The sequence below is a fragment of the Pleurodeles waltl genome, chromosome 2_2 (assembly GCF_031143425.1).
Source record: "Pleurodeles waltl isolate 20211129_DDA chromosome 2_2, aPleWal1.hap1.20221129, whole genome shotgun sequence".
Lineage (NCBI taxonomy): Eukaryota > Metazoa > Chordata > Amphibia > Caudata > Salamandridae > Pleurodeles > Pleurodeles waltl.
In genome coordinates, this window is record NC_090439.1 from 708,879,806 (window position 1) to 708,900,794 (window position 20,989).

Sequence of the window (20,989 nt, forward strand, 5' to 3'; positions counted from 1 at the left end):
CATTGGGGTTGCATCCCCGCGCCAATCGCCACACGGCACCACATGATGCATACAGCTGACTCAACTTGAGGATGTGACCTTTCGCAGCGTTGTGAGCACAGCCATAGCAGAACACTTTACCATAAACAAGGATACTGCCTTGACAAGAGCAATGGAGTGGGAGGCGTTCAAAGTGGTTGTCAGGGGAGTAGCCATTAAAACCATGGTGGGGGCCAGTAGCCAGGTTTTATAGAGAATCTAATGGGTAGTTTAGAGCAGGAGTTGATTGATGATCCTAACCATTTACCCGATTTATTAGCAACTAAAAAATGACATGTAGAACTCATTGAGCAATTGCGGGTCTATGACTATAAAACATACACTCACCGGACACATGTGGGCGGGGATAAGGCTGGGGCCTTGCTAGTGCGTATGATACAACCTCCCAGAGCTCCTATCCCGGTTCTTCAAGTGATATTGCATTCAAGTCAGCAATGCTCCACAAAACTAGAGGTGAATCGAGCTTTCCAAGAATATTAGAGGTTGTTATACACTGCCACCCCTGTTCCCCCCGAGTATTGTTTCTCCAAGACCTCCGACTTCCTCGCATGTCTGGCGAATGTTGTGCACAATTGGCTGGGCCTATAACAGAGGAGGAGGTACGACAGGCCATAAGGGAGAGGCCACGCAATAAGTCCCGGGTATAGATGGGCTGCTAATCGAATTCTACTCGGCATTCGCCTTACAGCTCACTCCAAAGTTGGTTAAAATGTACAAAACTGCACTAGAACATAAGGAGCTCCCCGTCACCTTGAGTCAAGCCCTAGACACCTCTCTATCAAAGCCAGGACGAGCACCCACTAAGCTTTCCTCTTAGAGACCATTGTTGATAATAACCACTGATTATAAAATTCTCAGCAAAGTTCTTGCACAGAGGTTTTTACCGCTCCTCCCTCAATTGATCAACCTGGAGCAATGTGGCTTTATACACTGTAGGAGCACTTCCTTAAACATTCATCGCCTGTACCAGGTGATGGAGGTAGCACAGCCTGTCTAGCCGAAGGCGGGACCCTACAGCCAGAGCTAAGACAGGTGAGCATATCTCTCCATCTTACCAGATATCCCGGGGCACTCGGAAAGGCTGCCCGCCATCCCCATTACTATTCATGCTGGCAATGGAACCCCTTGCCCAAAAGCTGAGACAAGAGGGAGGCATTTTGGGCGATACCTGATGGGTGTCGAATTCACACAGTGTCCCTATATGCGGATAACATGTTTTTATATATACGCGACATGAGCAGGGAACATGAGCTAATAAGCCACACCCTCAAACAATTTGGTGCAATCTTGGGCATGAAAGTAAAACTATTCAAAGTCACTGGCATTTTCATTCCGGACCTCCTTGCCCCTCTCAGTGGCTGGGTGCTTGGCAGTAGCCAAGATGGTGATGCTTCCAAGGTTACTGTACTTTTTTGTGAACCTCCCAATCTGAATACCACGGTCAACCTTCAAAACGCTGAACATCTTACTGACAGAATTAATATGGGCTACAGGACGCCACTGTATTAGTCTCCAAAAACTACAGCTGCCCATGGATTAAGGGGGATGGGTGCACCCGATTTTCAGACATACTGCCTTGCAGAACAACTGCAATGGCTGGCCCACTGGCTAGCGGTTATTCATCTGCAGGAGATATAATACACACAGACATGATTAGATAGTGGGGAATTACAATTGCTGCTCCTGCCAGGGAGACTGACACACACGCGGTGGCTGCCCCTACTATTGCAGAATGCGCTGTGGTACTACAGCACCATATGCACCAATATCTCCCGATGCAGCTTTCCCACCCCCAGCTGGAGTTCTCTCCACGGCACAGCTGAGGTATTTAGAGGAGAGTGGATTTTCAACCTTGGGGGATCTCTTCGAGGAGGGTCACCTCTTTTCCCAAAGGGAGTTCATAGCCCAGATTCAGCTACCAGATACCCAATTTCCAATGCAGGCCAATTTGTTTCATTTTATATGCCGACAATGGCCCCCATCTGAACCCTAGACACATTCCCTAGTACAAATACTTTATGAAATGGGGTCAGGGAGGCACCTGGTTAAATGGCTATATAAAGCGCAGCGCCCACATTATTGGATATCACTGTCCCATCTGTGGGAAAAATGGGAGATGGACTCAGCACTTCCTTTACATGATAAAGAATGGAATTTCCTTTTTGAAAATGCATCCCATATACCAAGCAATGCACAATTTAAATGTATCCAGTTTGCAATTTTCCATAGAGCCTACTAGACTCCTCAAAGGGTGCACTCTCTTTTCCCAACCGCAAAATCCACAGGTCCCCACTGCCATACGGAGGGAGCCAATCTCCTCTACATTTTGTGGGCCTGTCCATCCCTGAGACACTACTGGATTGGCCTTCGCAACACACTTCGTGAAATCACGAGTCCTCTTATCGTGATTCGGCTAATCACTGCATATTGAACCTTTATCCTAGCCCAGGGAAAGCGGCAATGACTTCTAGGTTTGTTGGCCTAGCACTTACACTAGCCAAGCTGTTATTCACAATTCATTACAAATTCTCGATTCCTCCGTCAGACCTAACATGGAGAGCAGACTTGCTCCGTTGGGGGAAGGCAGAGGGTGCAGCCTTATGTAGGGAGGAATACAGGGGACTGCGGAAACACCCCATATCAGCAGAATCTGAGACATTTTTGGAACACCTCTGACAACATGGACTAGATGGCACCTAGAAAATTGTTCAGGGTACAGGAATGAACCAGGCAAGCTGAGCTGTGATTCCTTAGGTACGCAACTTACGGATCCCATCCCTAATCTACACCATACCAATTCAAAGTCCTAAGCAACGGGCCGGTCCATTAGTTTCTCTTTCCCCCCACAAAAAGCAGTATAAATATTGAAACTATTTCAAATGGAGCACAGAGCAGGTTAAGGGTAGTTGGGGTGTGAGGGGGGCGGGGGTTAGAGGGTAGACCATTCCTCCAAGATTGTGGCAATATCCAAAATGAATGTAGAAGACAGTAACTGAGATGTGGACATCTAGATTGCCAAAGTCCACAAGTTACTATTAGAGTACATTTGACTATAATGTGCGTTTTGGTTTTCTATCAATGATAAAAGTACTTTGACTTTCATATGATGAGGCTTGCATAGTTCTGAAGAAAGTTTTGAAAATTATTGATAAGGGTGGGCAAAAAATAGTGTCTAACGTTTGGTTAAAGTATTAATAAAATATAAGCGAAAATGTTCTTTCATTGTCCTGACGAATCCATTCTTTTCGTCTGGCAGTTGGGGGATTTCCAATATTGTTTTTAGGTTACTTTTGGGGAAAACAGTAGGCAGCTATGTAGAGTGTGTCTATTATATAACAAACGATAACTCAAGGACAATTGACAGCTTTTCTTAAAGAAATGTCTGCGGATCAAAGCACAATGCCTTTCTAACTTCATTGCTTGATCAAATGTTAACAAGTCAACAGATCCAAGAGAGCAAAGCCACGAAATAGTGCTTCAGACAATCACGAACTTGCAAAGACAGACTTCGCCATACAACAACAGAACATACGCAGAAATAGACATTTTGAGCAAACATACAAAGACAAAGTCCCTGTGAAGTGCACTTCAAGGTCCCAAAACTACAACCACGGCACGCCCATATACACACTCTTTAGAAGAAACTACTAAAGAACACGCTAACAAACATCACACCCCTTTGGTGGTTATTTGCAGTCAAACATGTCAAACATGACCACTTTTCCCAATGAAACAAACTGCAAGTGCCATTTCACTTGAATAAAACTCAGTGAAGAGATTCCAACACAGAAGCACAGTACACTGTCAAAGCAAGAGCAAAAACAATACCAACATTCATCTTCCATAGGACTGGGAGAGAAAATGTACACGTTGTTTATACATGCACACAGACACAGACAGATAGACACACACTCCAGCAAGCATGTGCACATAGCAACGAAAGACCTTCCTTGAATACAGATGTGACTGATACAGATGAAATGGGGTGGTCGGTCCCTGCAGGTGGCTACAGTAGGAGGAGTTGGGTAGTGCTTTTGTGCGCTGTCTCAGACAAACAGATTGTTGAGTTCCATAACAACCCTGGAGCATAAACTTTACAGCTAATAGGATATGGCAGAGGCACAGATGCAGCCAGAGTGGGCTATTTTGCATGCGTCACATCGCACCGTGGAGACAGAAATCAAAGAGACTCTCACGGCACTTGTCTCACACCATCACACACACACACACACACACACAAATAGAATGTTGAAGGCGCAATCAAAAAATAATGTCTATTTGTGAATGTAACTATAGGCATCTAGCATGAAAGCCTGTATTAAGAGGAGTATGAACAGGTTATCTCATCCACAGGCGTCCCTTGGGTAGAGATAAAGAGGGCAAACCTACAAGTTAATCTGCTCCTGAGACTCGTTGAGTCTATATAAGCAAGCACTTCAGGGGATTTGTGTGATTCCATTGTGCACTTTGTTACTTTGTGTGTGTACCTTGCTATTCTGGCATGAGTGCTCCACATAAAGTCCTGTGCCTCTATTACTCTTTTGTCGTAGAACAGCAGGAGGGAAGTGTGACGGCAACTGTCAAGTTTTAACTTTCAACAGGTAATGTTGAAAAAAATTTCAGAAATTATATCGAAAAAATAAAATGAATGAATGCTTGTGGGATTTTGTACTGTGTGGTCAGTCAAAGGCCAAAACAGGTGAAAGGTCGAACTCACCCTTGATTCAAACGTGGAGTTATGTCATGTGTATTTGTAAAACGCACTCTCACCCTTAAGGGTATCCTGGTAATGAGCAGGTGTGTGTGCTCAGCCCTGCCTATAGTAGGTTGGTTAATTGAAAAGCCAGGTCTTCAGCTTCTTGCAGAATTCAAGAAGAGAGGGGGAGGCTCTAATGTGGAGTGGAAAGTTGTTCTACGATTTAAAGGCGATGTAAGGGAACGCCCATCCTCCTTATCTAGTTCTATATATGCTTAGTATTTGTGTGAGTACGAGGCTTGTGTTGGGGAGGTATCTGGGTGGTTGGTGGAAGGAGATACAACTATTCAGGTAGCTGGAGCGTAAGTTCGTTTTAATCACTCTGGTTGGTTAATTAAGAAGACTGAAAGGCAAAAGTGAGGCATTTCATGTATTAGGATGAGAATCACTTTTCCTGATACAGTGCTGACTGTTGTTGAGAACCAATTTACAGCTTCCATATTTCCTGTGCAGAGCATGGAGGTGGGGTAAATTCAAAATCAAAACCAGCCTCATGTCTCAATTATTTTAGGAAGCACTTTTATAGTGACTAGTGGCTATACCTTCTATCTCAACAGTGTCTCAGAGGTAACTAATCTTATTTGCTGTGATGAAGTTGATGCACACATGTTTGCATATATTTGTCATGCAGTTGATGTGTTTTACATTTCCAAAGCCATTATATGGCCACACAACACCTCTGTCATAGTACTGGGGTGAGATTATTTCTCCTTATTCCAACAAATTGGGGCCCATGTTCTGTGGCTGTTCTTATTAGGGCTAACCACTTCTCCCTAGGTCATCATAGATACTGTTTCTTACCTGAGATTTTCACCTATAAAACACTATTTTCAGCTGTGTTTGTATAACTTGTTCAATGGAAGCCAAGTAAGACTACAGTGTGCAAAAATCTTTTGAGGATCGCACAAAAGTTCAGGACTGGAAGCAGTGTTCAAAATTATTTATAAGGAGGTGGTCACCCCAGTTCTTTAGTGAGCCTTGACAAAGTTGTATGAATGTCACTGTTTTAAAAATGTAGACATTAAAAAGTTCCAACACATAAAACCAACATAAATGGAGATGTTATCCTAACATCTTGAATCCCACAGTGATTGCTTTGGCTGAACAACAGCATACAATAATCACATTGCATAAGTGTACAACTGAATCCATCTTCAGTGCTTCTCACATCGAACAGGTTTCTGTAAATTTTTATTTATACAAACTTTAAGTGCATATTTGGAAATGGTGCCCTTTCACCTCTGGAAAACCCATATCTGAGCTGAACAGGGGCAGCCCTTCCATGTGAGTGGAGGAGCGTTGCCGTGCCAAAAAATGCCCCCCATAACGGAAAAATGAAATGGTAATAAACTTAGTTTATAACCATTTTATTTTCAGCGCCCCATCAGGATGAAGCGGGGCAATTGCTGCCGAGTGGCAGCAGGGAGCTGTGCACTTGTTTAAAGTGTGCATGTCCCTTTGGCTAGGTGACTTGCGACGGCTAGCTGGACAGCTGCATTTGAAAAAGAACAGGCTCTCTTGTGAGTGCTGAGAGAGCCTGCTCCCACCAATCCTGATGCTGCTTTCATGCTGGTTAGCAGCATGAAAGCAGTGTCAGGATTCGTTAGTGGCATTTCCTGATCCTATGGGTTGGAGCTTCCAGGAGCAGGAGGATGCAGCAAGGAACACGCCTGAAGGTAAGTGCCTTTTTTTGAATTATTTTTTTATTACTATTGTGTTCTGATCCACCCATCACCCCCCTGCCCTAAACATGAGCCAACCACCACTGGTGCCGAACCATAGTTACCATTTTGAAAATTAAAACAAACAGGGTGGGACAAGAATGGCAAGTCTTTCCAGCCCTCCAAGAGCTGTATTATGGAAAGGGTGTACTGCTGTGAAAGTCACCTTTAAACATGCACCAGGCACAAACAGGGACCTTACAATGAATGCACTGCACTAGTGATGGGTGGTGCCCTGGGGTCAGTGCCTTCAGTAAAATATGGAGCAGCTGCTTCAAAGTCGCTCCATGTTTCACAGTGCAGGTGGCATGCCGCCATCAATTTAAAAAATGGGGAAAGATCACCTGTATAGGGGAATGCAGTGAGTGACTCTGGGCTGCCTGAAGGACAGTGAGACACCCTTTTGTAACGCACTGTGAGTGCTCCTCCTAAGGGTCTGTTTGCCTCTGCACTCACATACATAATATGACACAGAGACAAGGGAATTCCCTTATTTCTGTAGGGCCCGCCCCTATGCAAATGAGGGAACACCCTTTCATGATAGCACTGTTGATACATGTGTACACAATTGACATCAGTTTTACAGGAGGTGAGGCACAAGCATCTCCACCTTCTTCTATAATACCATTGTGCTCCGGGGCACTAAAGTGGGAACACATGCATCATCAGGGTCCAATATATAATGCGGTCCCTGATCTACATGATGCTCATATGTGCAACATTTTAAACTGACCATCTGTCTTGGTCCATGCATGGTGCAGTGCACACACTTTAGTACTTACCCTTTCCTATCTATAATCCTCAATTTACAATGGTAGACAATTGATCACACCTTTTCAGGCGCAACCTATGGGACTGATTCACAAAGAATTTTATATGTGTAGAAGTGTCAACATCAGGCTTAGGTTTGACTTACTCACAGATTTCCTAGCATAAGACTTGCCTACTCATCAATGTGCAGTAATGAGAATATCCTACATCTGGAAACTAATCACAGAAAATAATTTGTGAATCAGGTCTGGATATTCAGTGAAATCCTCATCTAAGATAGTAGAAAGACACAACTAAGCATACAAAAAATGTGGTAACTGGGGCCCAATGATTCTCCGACTTATGTTGGGAGCCTTAATGTGAAATTTAGAGTTACAAATGCTTCTAAAATAGCCACAGGTGCTTAGAAAACCAGGCTGATCAAGCATCCCAGGATTTCTTTGTGTTATGCAGTGATTACTGACAAAAGCCCTTATTTATATCATTTACACTTATTTCTAAATAAGAGTGGTAAAGCACTAACGCAAAATGTACCTCAATAAACCTGTTCCAGTCACAAGCTGTTCTCTTAGCTACTGGGAATCTACTGCTGCCACTGTATCCAGATCCAGTGCAATCATTTTTAGGTCGAGCATTCGAGACCTCTTGTATATACTTTAGTGTATACTTCTATACTTCTTTGTGGGGTCTCTGCTTTCTCACTGGTTTGTTTCAGTGTACTTAAAAAATCCTTGCTTGCTAGTGGTCAATCCTTTCTCTTTGTCTCACCGTTCCCACAGTTGTACACTCCCCTGGAGCATGGCCCTAGTACTTGTAGCCTTCCACTTGTGCCTATGTAGCTTGTGCTTAGGGATTACTTTTTTTCTTAGGCTAGTAGCATTTGACCAGAGCACTGGATGTTTCAGTGGCTCCAGTCTGTTTCTGTTAACAGGGCTCTAGTTTATTACTTCTTTTCATCTGCAGTCATGTGTGACTTTGTTTATTCCATTCCTTACTCTCCCTCGTGCATTTTCTGTTCTTGTATTGCAAATGCTTGTTCCTTTTGTCTGTCTCTGCGAGCTGCCGGAGGCACTTTGTCAACTGTTTTACTTTTTATTTTCAGTTTGTGTGGCAAGAAAGCTCTAATAGCTCTAACTTGAGAGAACACTAGACCCATTGCAGTTCAAATGCTTGTTTCTATTTTACCTTTCTGCTGCCTGACTTTTTTAAAATTCTGAACAGCTCTTTGGAGCTCTACACACACATTTATGTGTTTCCCTTTATCAGCGTGACATCCCCTTGCAAGAGGGACACTCCTGCTGGTAACCGTCCCTTTAATTGTCTTCGTTTTGCCTGGTCCATTTCAGCCACAGATGATAGTCCTTAAGTTTTGTGTTTGAAGCCTGTTTCTTTTGGCGGCCGGAGAAGGGAGACTGCATACTTCAAGAACACTGGCATGTAAAACTCCAGCCATTGTGGTTGTATCGCTACGAAGCTTGTCTATTTTGTGTTTTACTATTTTCATTTACTTGTTATATTTCCTTTTTTATATATATATACGTATATGTTATTTCCGCACTGATGTAGTGGTAACATGTCCTAAGGTGTTGTAGTGCTTTATATGAGCACACTCATATAAAGCACCACTGCTCTGTGGCGGTGTGAAGGGATGGTTTGGGTCACATATTGTTTGACCTCTGTATGCGCCAGACAACTGCTTGGACTGAAAACACAGTAATGTGATTGCAGCCCGTCCCTTCTGCTGAGTGTAATGTTACTGCCTTTTGATTTTTTGGATAAACTGCTGAAGGAGTTGAGAATGTTTAATTTCCTAACTATACAGAATAAATAGACCCATTTTTTCCACTGATGATAATCCTTCATTTCGGTGATTGCAGCCTGTTCCTTTTGTTGGCCGCATAAGAGAGGCTGCATACTTTTAATAGCACTGACACCTAACATTCTAGCTGTCGGGCATTGTTGTTCCAGCGCTTAGACGCTTGTCTAGTTTGTTTGTGTCTTAGTATTTTTGCACTATTTTATATACGTGTTATTTTTAAAAACATGCAATGGTGTAGCTATAACATGACCACAGGTATCGTAGTGCTATATATGAGCACTCTCCATGGTGGTGTGAAGAAATTATTTGTTATAAACTTTTATTTCTGTATAATATTACCAAAATGCTTTAACTTTTAGTGTATATTTTATTTATTACGTAAACAAGCAAAATTATGATGTAGCAATAGTCTGGAAATTGAATTTGGAGTCAGCTGCAATATATGAGATAAAATTAGGTGAGTGCTTTTTAGTTAGTTATTCTTTGGAGGTTGAAAAATGAAATCTTGGCTTTGGATTCCCCCTTGTTTAAAAAAAACAAAAAAAAAAAAAAACTTGAAGTAGTGGTAACATGTCCGACGATTTCTTAGTGAGCAAGTATGAGTATGAGCAAGGTCCGCGGCAGTGTGAAAGGGATGATTTGTTTTACAAATTGTTTTACTTCTGTTGAATTTTACAGTGACACACAACTGCCATAGTGCTTTGGATTTTAAGCATAGCTTTGTGATTGCAGCCCGTCCTTTACGCTTGGCTGGAGAACAGTGTCTGCATACTTTGAAGTGCACTGATATGTAAAACTCTATTCGCTGGATATTTTTTTCCGAGCGTGTAGAAGCTTAGTTTTAGGGTTGTCGACAGCCTAACATTTGGTGGGTGGTTTATAGTACTTCACACTGTTTATGGTTCATGTATATTTGCAACTTCTCTGTTGCAGGATAAGACCTTTTCACAGGAAATATGCAGCTACATTTGAGGCAAATAGAGGATGACCTCGAGATTATTTTAAAGGGCAATAGCACATTTAAGTCTTGGCACCACTCTAGCATATAGTGATCTTGGGCAATTCGCACTGTTTAAGCCCCATTTACTGTTGAGACTTCGGGAGATGTTGGACTATAAGATAAAATCTCTTGGCACAGAAAAGGCAGCCAGCTTCAAACAGTAATTTGTGAATGCTTCCTTTTTTATTTTTAAGTACTTTGTTGAGTAACTTAGATAATTTACCTGTAGAATGTTTGTGGCATTTCATATTTATGCTTTAGTAACTTTTTTTCACTTTGTAGGCAATATTAACTCGAATTTGAAAAAGTAATCTATTTTTTTCACTATGGAGACAATATCGGATCTATTTCTTAAACAATCTATCTGGATTTTAGGGACAAATTCTAAATAATGTTATACAAATTACCCATGAAAAATAAAGGTAATATACTAGATCTAATCTGGGTGCGTTTATGTACCGTAAAGACACTTTTGCCACCAAACCAACATTAACACCATCTGACATCCGCTCCTGGCTGTTGATTGTTTTGTAAGCATAATCCAGCCAGATCCAGCTGTGTGCACGAATTCCAAGGGTGCCTGTTTACTTCAAATATTCATAGAAATCTGGTGCTCACATTCACGTGAACATTTATAACATGTAAATAAATTAAACAAGGTTTGCTGTCATCTGACTACTAAAGATAGCCTCTGCTGCCCTTGCCCTGTTTCTGCTGTAATTACTGCAGCATCTCACCAGACCTGGCCGTTGATCCTTTGAGGGTACTTCTAAGTGGATTGGGGTGTTTTTGTTGTTTTGTATGAAAATCCCTCTGATCTGGCTGTGCCGAGTTTGATCTGGGCCTACAAAAAAACTTGCAGTAGAAAAAGCTCCCTGCACTACATTGAGATGTTAAAATGCAGAACACCCCCGACAAAGGCCCACAAGGAGATCTTATTGAGCCCCTTTCACATTCAGAGAAGCAGGCCAGTTGGTTCAGAATTTACAAGCTCTAAACAAGTGTCTGCTTCCTTTCATCTTGGGAGGGCGGGGTGATGCAGGGGGCAGGGTGTAGCATGGCCTGCTGCACCGCGTGGCCCGCAGACTGCGCAGTCTAACAGGGAACAATAACCACACTGCAGCCTGCTGTATGCTTAACTGGCGCGCCAGGACCTCGCGGGCAGGGCGCCTCAATATTTTATTACCTCCGCTCCGGACACCGTATGGCATCACGGAGCAGGCAACATTGTAGGGGAGGGCCCGGGTGGCCCTCTACATCCCCCCATGTTTTAGTGAACTACTACAAGAACCATCACCTTCGAACAAGGTATATGAATAACAACAAACAGGGATACAAAATGAAACTAAAGAGATAGATATATATACAAAATAATAATAATAATAACAGGAGTTCTTGGCTGTACGTGGACACCAGTCACTTTTTCTTCCTTTGTTAACACATGAAGTGTCTTAGCCTTTGGCTGGGTTCAGGGTTGGGCCGCAGGTGGTACCTTTCACCTCTCCCACTCTGCTAAAGCCTTGCACGGGTCCCCGATCTGTGGCGCAGGGCCCCTCGAGATCTCTGCTGGGACCTCCGTCACTCTGTGGTCGGCATTGGCTTGGCTGCGCAACGTAGCCTCCTTCAAGCTCTTCGCCACTTTTGTCCACTGGGTTAGCTTCTGAATCACCGTCCCGAGGCTCCACCCTCCAGAACCACAACATGTTCCGGGTCACCTGACGCCCCCCTTTTCTGGCAGTAACCATGGTCACATTGATCTTCTCCACTATTCAGATGTCAGGTTCAAAGGAGGTATGGAACTTCCAACCTGAATGGCGATCCTTCAGAATGACGGATTCCCCCTTTTTCAGGTTGGAATGTTTCGCCTTTCTCCTCGCTGGCCTGGACATTGCTCTGTGTTCGCTTCTCCTGCATCTTGAGTACATCCAACTAAGGGGGTTGCCACTGCTCATCAGCCGGTATGCAGTCTTGTGGCGGGGAACGAAATATCAACGCCGCCGGGGCACACCCCATCGTGCTATGGGGTGTCTGCTGGTAGGCATCAGGAATGCACGCAGGCATATCTTGGTGCGCTCTTGTTGTCTTACTCCAATTCGTAAACCACGGTTCAGAGTCCGCATGAAGCGCTCAACATCCCTGTTTTCCTGAGGCCATTGAGGGGTGATTCGCCGGTGTGATATGGCTAATGAGCGATGGTAGTCCTGAAACTCCTGGCCGTGAAATGGAGGACCGTTGTCCGTTCCTATCTCTTCAGGCAGACCCAAGAGAGCGAAAACCTTCTCCAAGACAGGATGGACATGCTCAAATGCCATGGACATCACCAGTTCCACCACCGGAAACCGGGTGCACGAGTCAATCATGACAGCCGTCAGCTGGACATCAGGAAAGCTACCAAAATCCAGGATTAACCTGGACCATGGTCGAGTGCTGGGTGGTTCAGTCATCACTGGAGCAGGGACGGGATCTCGAGCGGTGATAGCAGAGGGATGACATCTTTGTATCAGGTCGTCTACCATGGCGTCCATCCCGAGGAACCACACTTTCTCACGCAAACGGGCCTCAGTCTTCGCTATCCCCTGATGACCCTGGTGTGCTAATTCTCCTACTCTGTGGTGTAGACTGTGGGGTATTACTAAGCGCTGACCCCGGAGAAGAAGACCTTCCAGACTCACTGAGAGCTCCAGCCTCACCTTCCAGATCCACTGCATCGCCCTGCGCTCCTCAGAGTCAAAATCGTGCGTCTTGTCAAGGAAAAGTTTGCATGACCGATTGACCAGAGTCTCCTTGGCTCGGCCGATGACTGTATCACGGCTTGAGGCGTCAGCGATCTCCATCACCGTTAGTGCCGTGGGACAAGCTAGGTTCACTATCATGCTTACGAAACTCACTGTCCGCCCATCCTCCTCCTCTTCTTCTGCCTGCGAGCGATGCCACAACGGATGGCGTGATAAGTAATCTGCAGGATTGATGACTCCTGGTCGGTATACAACGTCAAACCAGTAGGGCTGGAGGAGCACCACCCACCGCTTAATTCTTGGTGGGGCAAGTCGTGCTGTGCCCGCATAGAGGGATACCAGTGGCTTGTGGGCAGTAACCATCCTAAATACAAATACAGGTGGAAATGCTGGCAGGCCCATCGTATGGTCAGCGCTTCCCACTCTATTTGTGCACACCAGGCCTCCATTGCCGAGAGTGCCCTGCTGGCATAGCCCAACGGGGCTGGTGTCCACCGCTACTTCAGTTCTCTTGTACGGGTGGGAGTATGCCATGACCACAAAGTCCAACAGCGCACTCTTGACTGCCTGGAACGCCTTGTCCACTTGTACGCCCCACTCCCAGGGGGTGTTGGCTTTTGTGAGCTGTTGAAGAGGTTCAGCAAGCGTGGACAGATTGGGGATGAACCTCCCACAATACATTGCCATACCGAGGAAGCTTCTAACCTCAGTGGCGTTGCGAGGTACAACTGCTCCTCGGACGGCCTCTACTTTCTTGGGGTCAACCTTCAGACCTTCCCTTGAAAAGATATAGCCAAAGAAGTCAATGGAGTTGCAGTAAAAGGCGCACTTCTTCCGGTGCAAAGTTAGCACTGCTTCCGATAACCTCTGGAGAGTGGCTCTCAGGTGTTTGTGGTATTCCTCTAATGTGTTGGAGAAGATTAAGATGTCGTCACTTAGGTTAATTACGCCGGTCAAACTGAACAGTGTCTCCCGTATGGCATTTTGGAAGATCTCCGCAGCCGAAGAGACCCCAAAGCTAAGGCCTGGTGTCATGTGTGCAGCCTCCAAGAAAGCACTTTCTCCTCAGTCAGGGTGTCAAGCTGAATGCATGGCATTTCTGCTGCCCATTCCAGTCAGGCACGGGCCTGGGCAGCCCTGAGGTCCTCGCGCTCCAGCGTGCTGCCGAGGAGGTCTCCGATCTCAGCTGGGAGACGCCGCACGACCGCCCACTGCAGGGCAGAGCACTGTGACCTCCCCTTACCTTGACGTTCTGTGTTTCTGGTTTTGTTTTTCATTTTTCAACACTTGCTCACCCTGACATTCTTCTCATTCACAACGTTTCTGCTTTCACCTCTTTTTTTAATTTATCTGCCCTATTCTATCTTCTATCTTACTTGGCATGGTAAAAGTGTAGCACTGTGTGCATTCAAAACAATTTATGCTCTGTTCCCACTTTCTCCTGAACTTGGATTTACATAACTGTAGCTCTTTCTGTTGAAAGCATTTTGTAGCCTACTCCACTGCCTCTATTCCTTCTACTACTTGTGTTTGCTCCTGTAAACTAGGTATGGCCCTGCCAAGGAAGGCTTACAAACCTCTCATTGCCTGCTCCTGCTCTGTGCTCATCATCAATTATTGTTTCAGGTTCTTTGCTCTCAAGAAAGAGTTGTCACTTAGAGCCACTCTGAGACGTTTGAACATGTGGAGAACAACCAATGGAACTAGTTGCTCTCCCTATAATTGCAGAAGCTGTAGTCTGACCAACCATAGACTTCTTGATATGACGACAGCCAAGGGCCAACAATAATTTCCATTCCTATGTTGACCAATACAAACCCTTCTTTATATACTTCCTTAGGTTAATATGTGAAGATTCTTTCAAAAGGTTATTTATTGACAGTGATTTCATTTGCATAGAATAACATTTTACTCAGGAAATGTGTAACATGCTACACCTCAACAAGGCCACTTCAGATAATTGACACTTGCAGCTGATCTATTTTTTAAATCACCTCAAAAATAAATAGGCCTCCTCTGATACATTTTAAAAGTCCCCTCCACCAATCTGTTAAAGTTTTAAAGCTGGGTGTGGCATCCTACTTCCAGTTGATGTTGAACTGGCTGAACTATGGAGGGGTATTTACTAAGGGGTGCACATACGCTTGTGTGGTTGCAGGCTCTTATAACAGTAATGAAAATCAACACCATGCTTTGAGTCACTTTGCATCGCTTTGCTACATGCAAATCCTTAGTAAAACCACTTCGGGTGTTTAGTTATATTTCGAAAACTCTTGTTTGTGAATTACAATGCACAAAATAATGACAAATTGTTCTAAGTAAAAAATGCTTTTGTAAAAGCACTAGATAACGGATACTCCATTATTGCGGGTATTATTTTTATGTTAAAACAATGGTGACTCTGCAGATGCATTTGCTCGCTCCTGTCTCTGCTTCTCCTATCAAAGCATTGTTTTTGTCTCTCTCCCTCTAGGAAACTTGCACTAAAACATCACCCAGATAAGAACCCGGACAGTCCAGAGGCTTCTGAGAAATTCAAAGAGATCAACAATGCCCATGCAATACTGGTTGATGTGTCAAAAAGGAATATTTATGACAAGTATGGCTCACTGGGGCTGTATGTGGCAGAGCAATTCGGAGAAGAGAATGTTAACACTTACTTCATGCTGTCCAGCTGGTGGGCAAAGGTGAGGGCTCCTTAGATGCTAATCTCTTCTGAAGGCACCTTTTTGTTTCAAAATGGCTGACAATCCGTAAGCGGTAAAAACCTCGTACACTGCAACTAGTTCTGTCAAACATAATGTCACCAGGATTAGAGCTAGCACGCACTTAATTACATTTCAATAAACGAAAGTCGTTATAAAATGAAACGAAAAGCAAAGGGGTGTGATCCTGTAGAGCCTGCGTGGGAGAGGATCAAGTAAAGCAAAGAAAAATATGTATAAGACCGCCACCAGCTACCAATTTCTCAATTATAAACACACACAAAAGAGCACCTTAATTTTGTGTGCACTGCTATATTATTTGCATTTCATGTGTTCAATTAGCATCATCATCTGCAATTGCACAGAATAGTCTGGTCTTTCATATATACAAATCCTAAAAAAGACCACATCATCATACTTAATGTTAGAAATGGGGTCTCTAGTTGGCAGTGGTTTGCACACTGTCCAAGTAGGGACCCTCACTCTAGTGAGGGTAAGGGAGCCACACAGCTAAGATAACCCCTGCGGAACCCACTTGGTAGCTTGGCACGAGCAGTCAGGCTTATCTCAGAGGCAATGTGTAAAGTATATGTACACACACACACACAATAACACAGTGAAAACACCACAAAAGTACTGGTACTCCGCACCACTTTAATAAAATAGCCAATATTTATCTGAGTTGAACAAGACCAAAGCAACAAAAATCTAACATACACAAGCAAAGATATGATTTTGTAAATATTAAATCTCAGTAAAGCACCTAGATACACAATAGCTCCAACTGGGGCTATCACAACATCTTGACAGAGTTGTTCCCAACAGTCCAACGTCACTTGTGAGGGAGTGTGGTCTGGTCACAGAGTTGCACATACTACAGGTACAGTACCTTTCGAAAAGGAGGCAACAAAGATATCGAACGGAGTTCGGGAGGTGAGGCATCACTGGAGCCGGTGCATCATTGGTTCCTTACTGCTACTGAGGAGGTGAGGCATTGGTTCCTTACGGTTGCAGGGGAGGTGATGCAGCATTGCTGGCGAAGCGTCGGTTACTTATGATCCACAGGATAGATGGATCAAGATGTGAGGCATCAACTTTGCAGTGTCAAAATCACACCACAGGGCCACAGGTGCTACGGCGGAGTCTAGTGTCATGTACATCGGGGACATGGCACTCAGGACGTACGCTGTGGCAGGACTTGAGAGATGCTGTGGCTGCATTGGACCTGTGGCAGTGGTTGCTTCACTCAGCGGGGACCACAGCTCCGGTGCAGGCAGTGGCATGGAGTCGTACAGCGGTGCCGGTTCTGAAGTTGCTTTGGAATTAATGTACTTGGTTTCTTCTGCGATACACCAGAACTCATTCCCAAGTGCCCAGGAACTGGATTTAGCACAACTTGGTGAGTCAGGACTCTCAGCAAGAGAGCCCAGGTGCTGGCAGATTAAGGGGGTGATTCTAACATTGGCGGGCGGCGGAGGCCGCCCGCCAATGTTCCCCTGTCAAAATACCGCTCCGCGGTCACAAGACCGCTGAGGGTATTTTGAGATTTGCCCTGGGCTGGCGGGCGGCCGCCAAAAGGCCGCCCGCCAGCCCAGGGCAAATCTACCTTCCCACGAGGACGCCGGCTCCGAATGGAGCCGGCGTAGTGGGAAGGTGCGACGGGTGCAGTTGCACCCGTCGCGTATTTCAGTGTCTGCTTTGCAGACACTGAAATACTTTGTGGGGCCCTCTTACGGGGGCCCCTGCAGTGCCCATGCCATTGGCATGGGCACTGCAGGGGCCCCCAGGGGCCCCGCGGCACCCCCTACCGGCATCCTGTTCCTGGCGGGAGACCCACCAGGAACAGGATGGCGGTAGGGGGTGTCAGAATCCCCATGGCGGCGGAGCACGCTCCGCCGCCATGGAGGATTCTGTAGGGCAGTGGTAAACCGGCGGGAGACCGCCGGTTTACCCTTTCTGGCCGCGGCTGAACCGCCGCGGTCAGAATGCCCTTGGGAGCACCGCCAGCCTGTTGGCAGTGCTCCTGTGGTCGGTGACCCTGGCGGTCACCGGCCGCCAGGGTCAGAATGACCCCCTAAGTCTTTGATGTCCCTGAGACTTCTAACAGGAGGCAAGCTCAGTCCAAGCCCTTGGAAAACGTTTGGAAGCAGGATGAAGAAAGCAAAGTCCAGTCCTTTCACTTCCAGGACAGAAGCAGAAATGCAGCAGGCCAGCACAGCATAGCAACAGGCAGAGCGTCAGTCCCTCCTACAACATCTAGCTCTTCTTCCTGGCAGAATGTCTTCAGTCCAGAAGGATTCTAAAGTTGCAGTCTCATAGGTCCCATACTTATACTTATTTCTGCCTTCGAAGTAGGCAAACTTCAAAGGAAAGAAAGTCTTTGTAGTGCACAAGACCCTGCCTTTCCTACCCTTGCCCCAAAAGCACTGCAGGGGGTTGCAGACATCTTTTTGTAAGGACAGGCACAGCTCTATTCAGATGCAGGTGTCAGCTCCTCCCACCAGTCTAACCTAGGAAGACTCATCCTAATATGCAGGGCACACCTCAGCTCCCTTTGTGTGACTGTCTAGAGTAAATTCATAAACAGCCCAACTGGCATCCATCCTGATCCAGACGTGTATTCCACAGGCAGAGGCACAGAATGGTTGAGCAGGAAAAAATTCCCACTTTCTAAAAGTGGCATTTTCAAACTTATAATCTAAAAACCAAGTTTACCAAAAGATGTAATTTTAAATTGTGAGTTTAGTGACCCCAAACTCCATATCCCTATTTTTAGAAATGGGGTTTCTGGTCAGCTAGGGTATACACCTAAGCCAGGCAGAACTCACCCACTCTAGTTAGGGCGAGGGAGTTACACACCCAAGATAACCCCCTATCTGTCCCCACTAGTAAACTGCACTTAAAAGATATTTCAAGGCAATCCCAATGTTACTCTATGGGAGAGATAGTCCTTATAATAGTGAAAAACGAATTTAGCAGTATTTCACTACCAGGACATGTAAAACAAACCAGTACATATCTTACCTTTTAAATACACTGCACCCTGCCCAAGGGGCTGCCTTAGGTCTAACGTGGGGTGACTTACATGAAGTAAAAGGGAAGGCTTGGGCGTGGCAAGTGGGTGAGCTTGCCAGGTGGAACTGACAGTGAAAACTGCACATACAGATACTGCAGTGGGAGGCCTGAGGCAGGTTTACAGGGAACTCATGTGGGTGGCACAATCGGTGCTGCAGGCCTGCGGGAAGAGACACTCCAGCTTCCCTATGAAATATTTCCAATGCGTTTCGACCCTGAACGTAGGGCTCAAATATTTCATGAGGTCGTCATTAGGGCCAATTATCATTTGTCTGAGCTAAACTCAATTCTTTGCTACGATCTGTAGATGTTTCTAAATCACCCTGTTGGTCTGCAGGATCATTTGTACTCAATTTGTATGCGCTTGCATCTTGTATAGTTGCCATCGCACGCAAAAGGAATGCACACAGTATTAAGGTAGTGTTTTGTGTGATTGAGAAAATGGTAGCTGGTGGGAGTATTACGTGTATTTTTCGTGGTTAGAAAACCTGAAGAAGGCCACCATAGAAACTGTGGCAAAGGGATACAGGAAAATGCTGAGAGCGCTGATTATATTTTCACTTCCTGCAGATAAAAGAACCAAAGATGCCCATCCCTACATAAATCCTCACTAATTGAGTTTAATAAAAGAAAACAGACTGGAGTCACATTAAGTAGTTATGGGATGAAGGTCTTTATGTGCATTTAAGTGGTTCATCACCATAAAGTTGTTTGCACTTTCAAAACTATTTTTTGCTGCGTTGTGTCATTCCAGAACATACGATTCACTCCAAAAACAAACCGTGAATAGTTTTTATGAATAATTAATTTCACTTTAGTTACACATGAATGCATATTATATACAACACAAAGGGCCAGATGCATCATTATATCCAATAGCAATTACCTAATTCTGATTTTTTGCTAATCGCAATTAAGTAATCGCTATTGGAATGTCTGAAACTCCAGGAGTTTCATACTGCGATTCGCAAGGGCTCGCAAATGGACCTACCTCATTAATATTCATGAGGTAGGTTGCAATGTGCGAGCCATTGCGAATGGCTACAATCACAGGGATGGTGGCCTGCTGGGCTCAGCAGACCACCATGTCTGTGATTGCTTTCCAATAAAGCAATCTTTTTTTTTCTTTTTTCTTTTAAATGCAGCCTGTTTTCCTCAAAGGAAAACGGGATGCATTTAAAATGAAAAATGAAAAATGAAAAGTTTTCTTTTCATTTTGTAAGAGTAGGGAGTGGTCCGTGGTACCACTGCCTGCTCTTACTAAATGTTTTTTCATGCATTCACAAAGGGGTACCATTCCCCTTTGCGAATGGGTTATCAGCAATTTAAATTGGTGGTAACTGCGATTGTTTTCCGACCGCATTCACGGTAACAAACCAGTCATACATACCTCTGTGATTCGGTTTTAGGAAGGGACGCCCTTGACACGCCCCTTCCTAATACCGAATGGTATGTAGTCGCAAATCCATTTTGCGATTTGGTAACAAGTTACCGAATTGCAAATTGGATTTGTTACATACCAAAATGAGGGCCGTTTGCGACCGCAAAACACTTTGATACATCTGGCCCAAAAGTACATTGTTGGTGATTTTGCCCATGAAGTATACAACTCCACTAAATGTGTTTGCTAAGTATGGTTGCAATGTGGAATAAGCCTCTGGCATGAAAGCATGCGGTGGAAGAAAAAGGAGAAATCCTATGTAATACACATTGAGTCTGTGTTCAATCGTGTGATCAAGGAAGTGCCCTGAGGTGACAGGCGCGCACTTGGCTAGGATCAGTACTGTGACTACTGAACAAATGCCACTGAATGCACCAAATAGTACTCGGCTATTGAAGGAGAATGCAATATTTAGTCTGGCTGACGTTAAGCATTGGCATGTCCACGCTGTACGGCTTCCTGGAGGTCACTTGCTCCCTTTTGGCTGCCACACCCCGTTTTGAGCCTGGAGGGGCGTCTCTTAGATTCCAAGGGAGCAGTGGCTAATTCCGAGAAGACCTGTTTAAAAGGTCATGCTAAGGTGCATGTTACTTGATTTAAATAATTGGTAGTCACATATTTTGCTGCAGTAGGTTACACACACACGTGCATGCTTGTGCACACACGCACTTACTTTTACCCTTAGTTGTATTTAGGACGTTAACATGCACACTTTGAAATCTGTGTTTTTGAATAATGTAGAACATGCTTGTTACTTCCATATATAAAAATATCAGTTCATTTGATATTTTATTGAACAATCAATTGCTTAACAAAAAGTATTAATTTATTTTTATCATTAGAATTAAGTTGATGATGTCTCAAATATCTAAAATACAAACAATAAAAACAATTTTATGTGAATAATTTTAGTTATCAGTACTACGT

At 44.6% G+C, this 20,989-nt stretch overlaps 1 protein-coding gene across 1 annotated transcript in view; it reads left to right on the top strand.

Annotated features, from left to right (window-relative positions):
- DNAJC5B (DnaJ heat shock protein family (Hsp40) member C5 beta) overlaps nucleotides 1-20,989 on the top strand; it is a 244,606-nt gene that overhangs the window by 173,854 nt on the left and 49,763 nt on the right. The window contains exon 2 of the mRNA XM_069218903.1: nucleotides 15,315-15,528. Coding sequence (XP_069075004.1) covers nucleotides 15,315-15,528 — 214 coding nt within the window. The remainder of the gene's footprint in view (nucleotides 1-15,314; nucleotides 15,529-20,989) is intronic.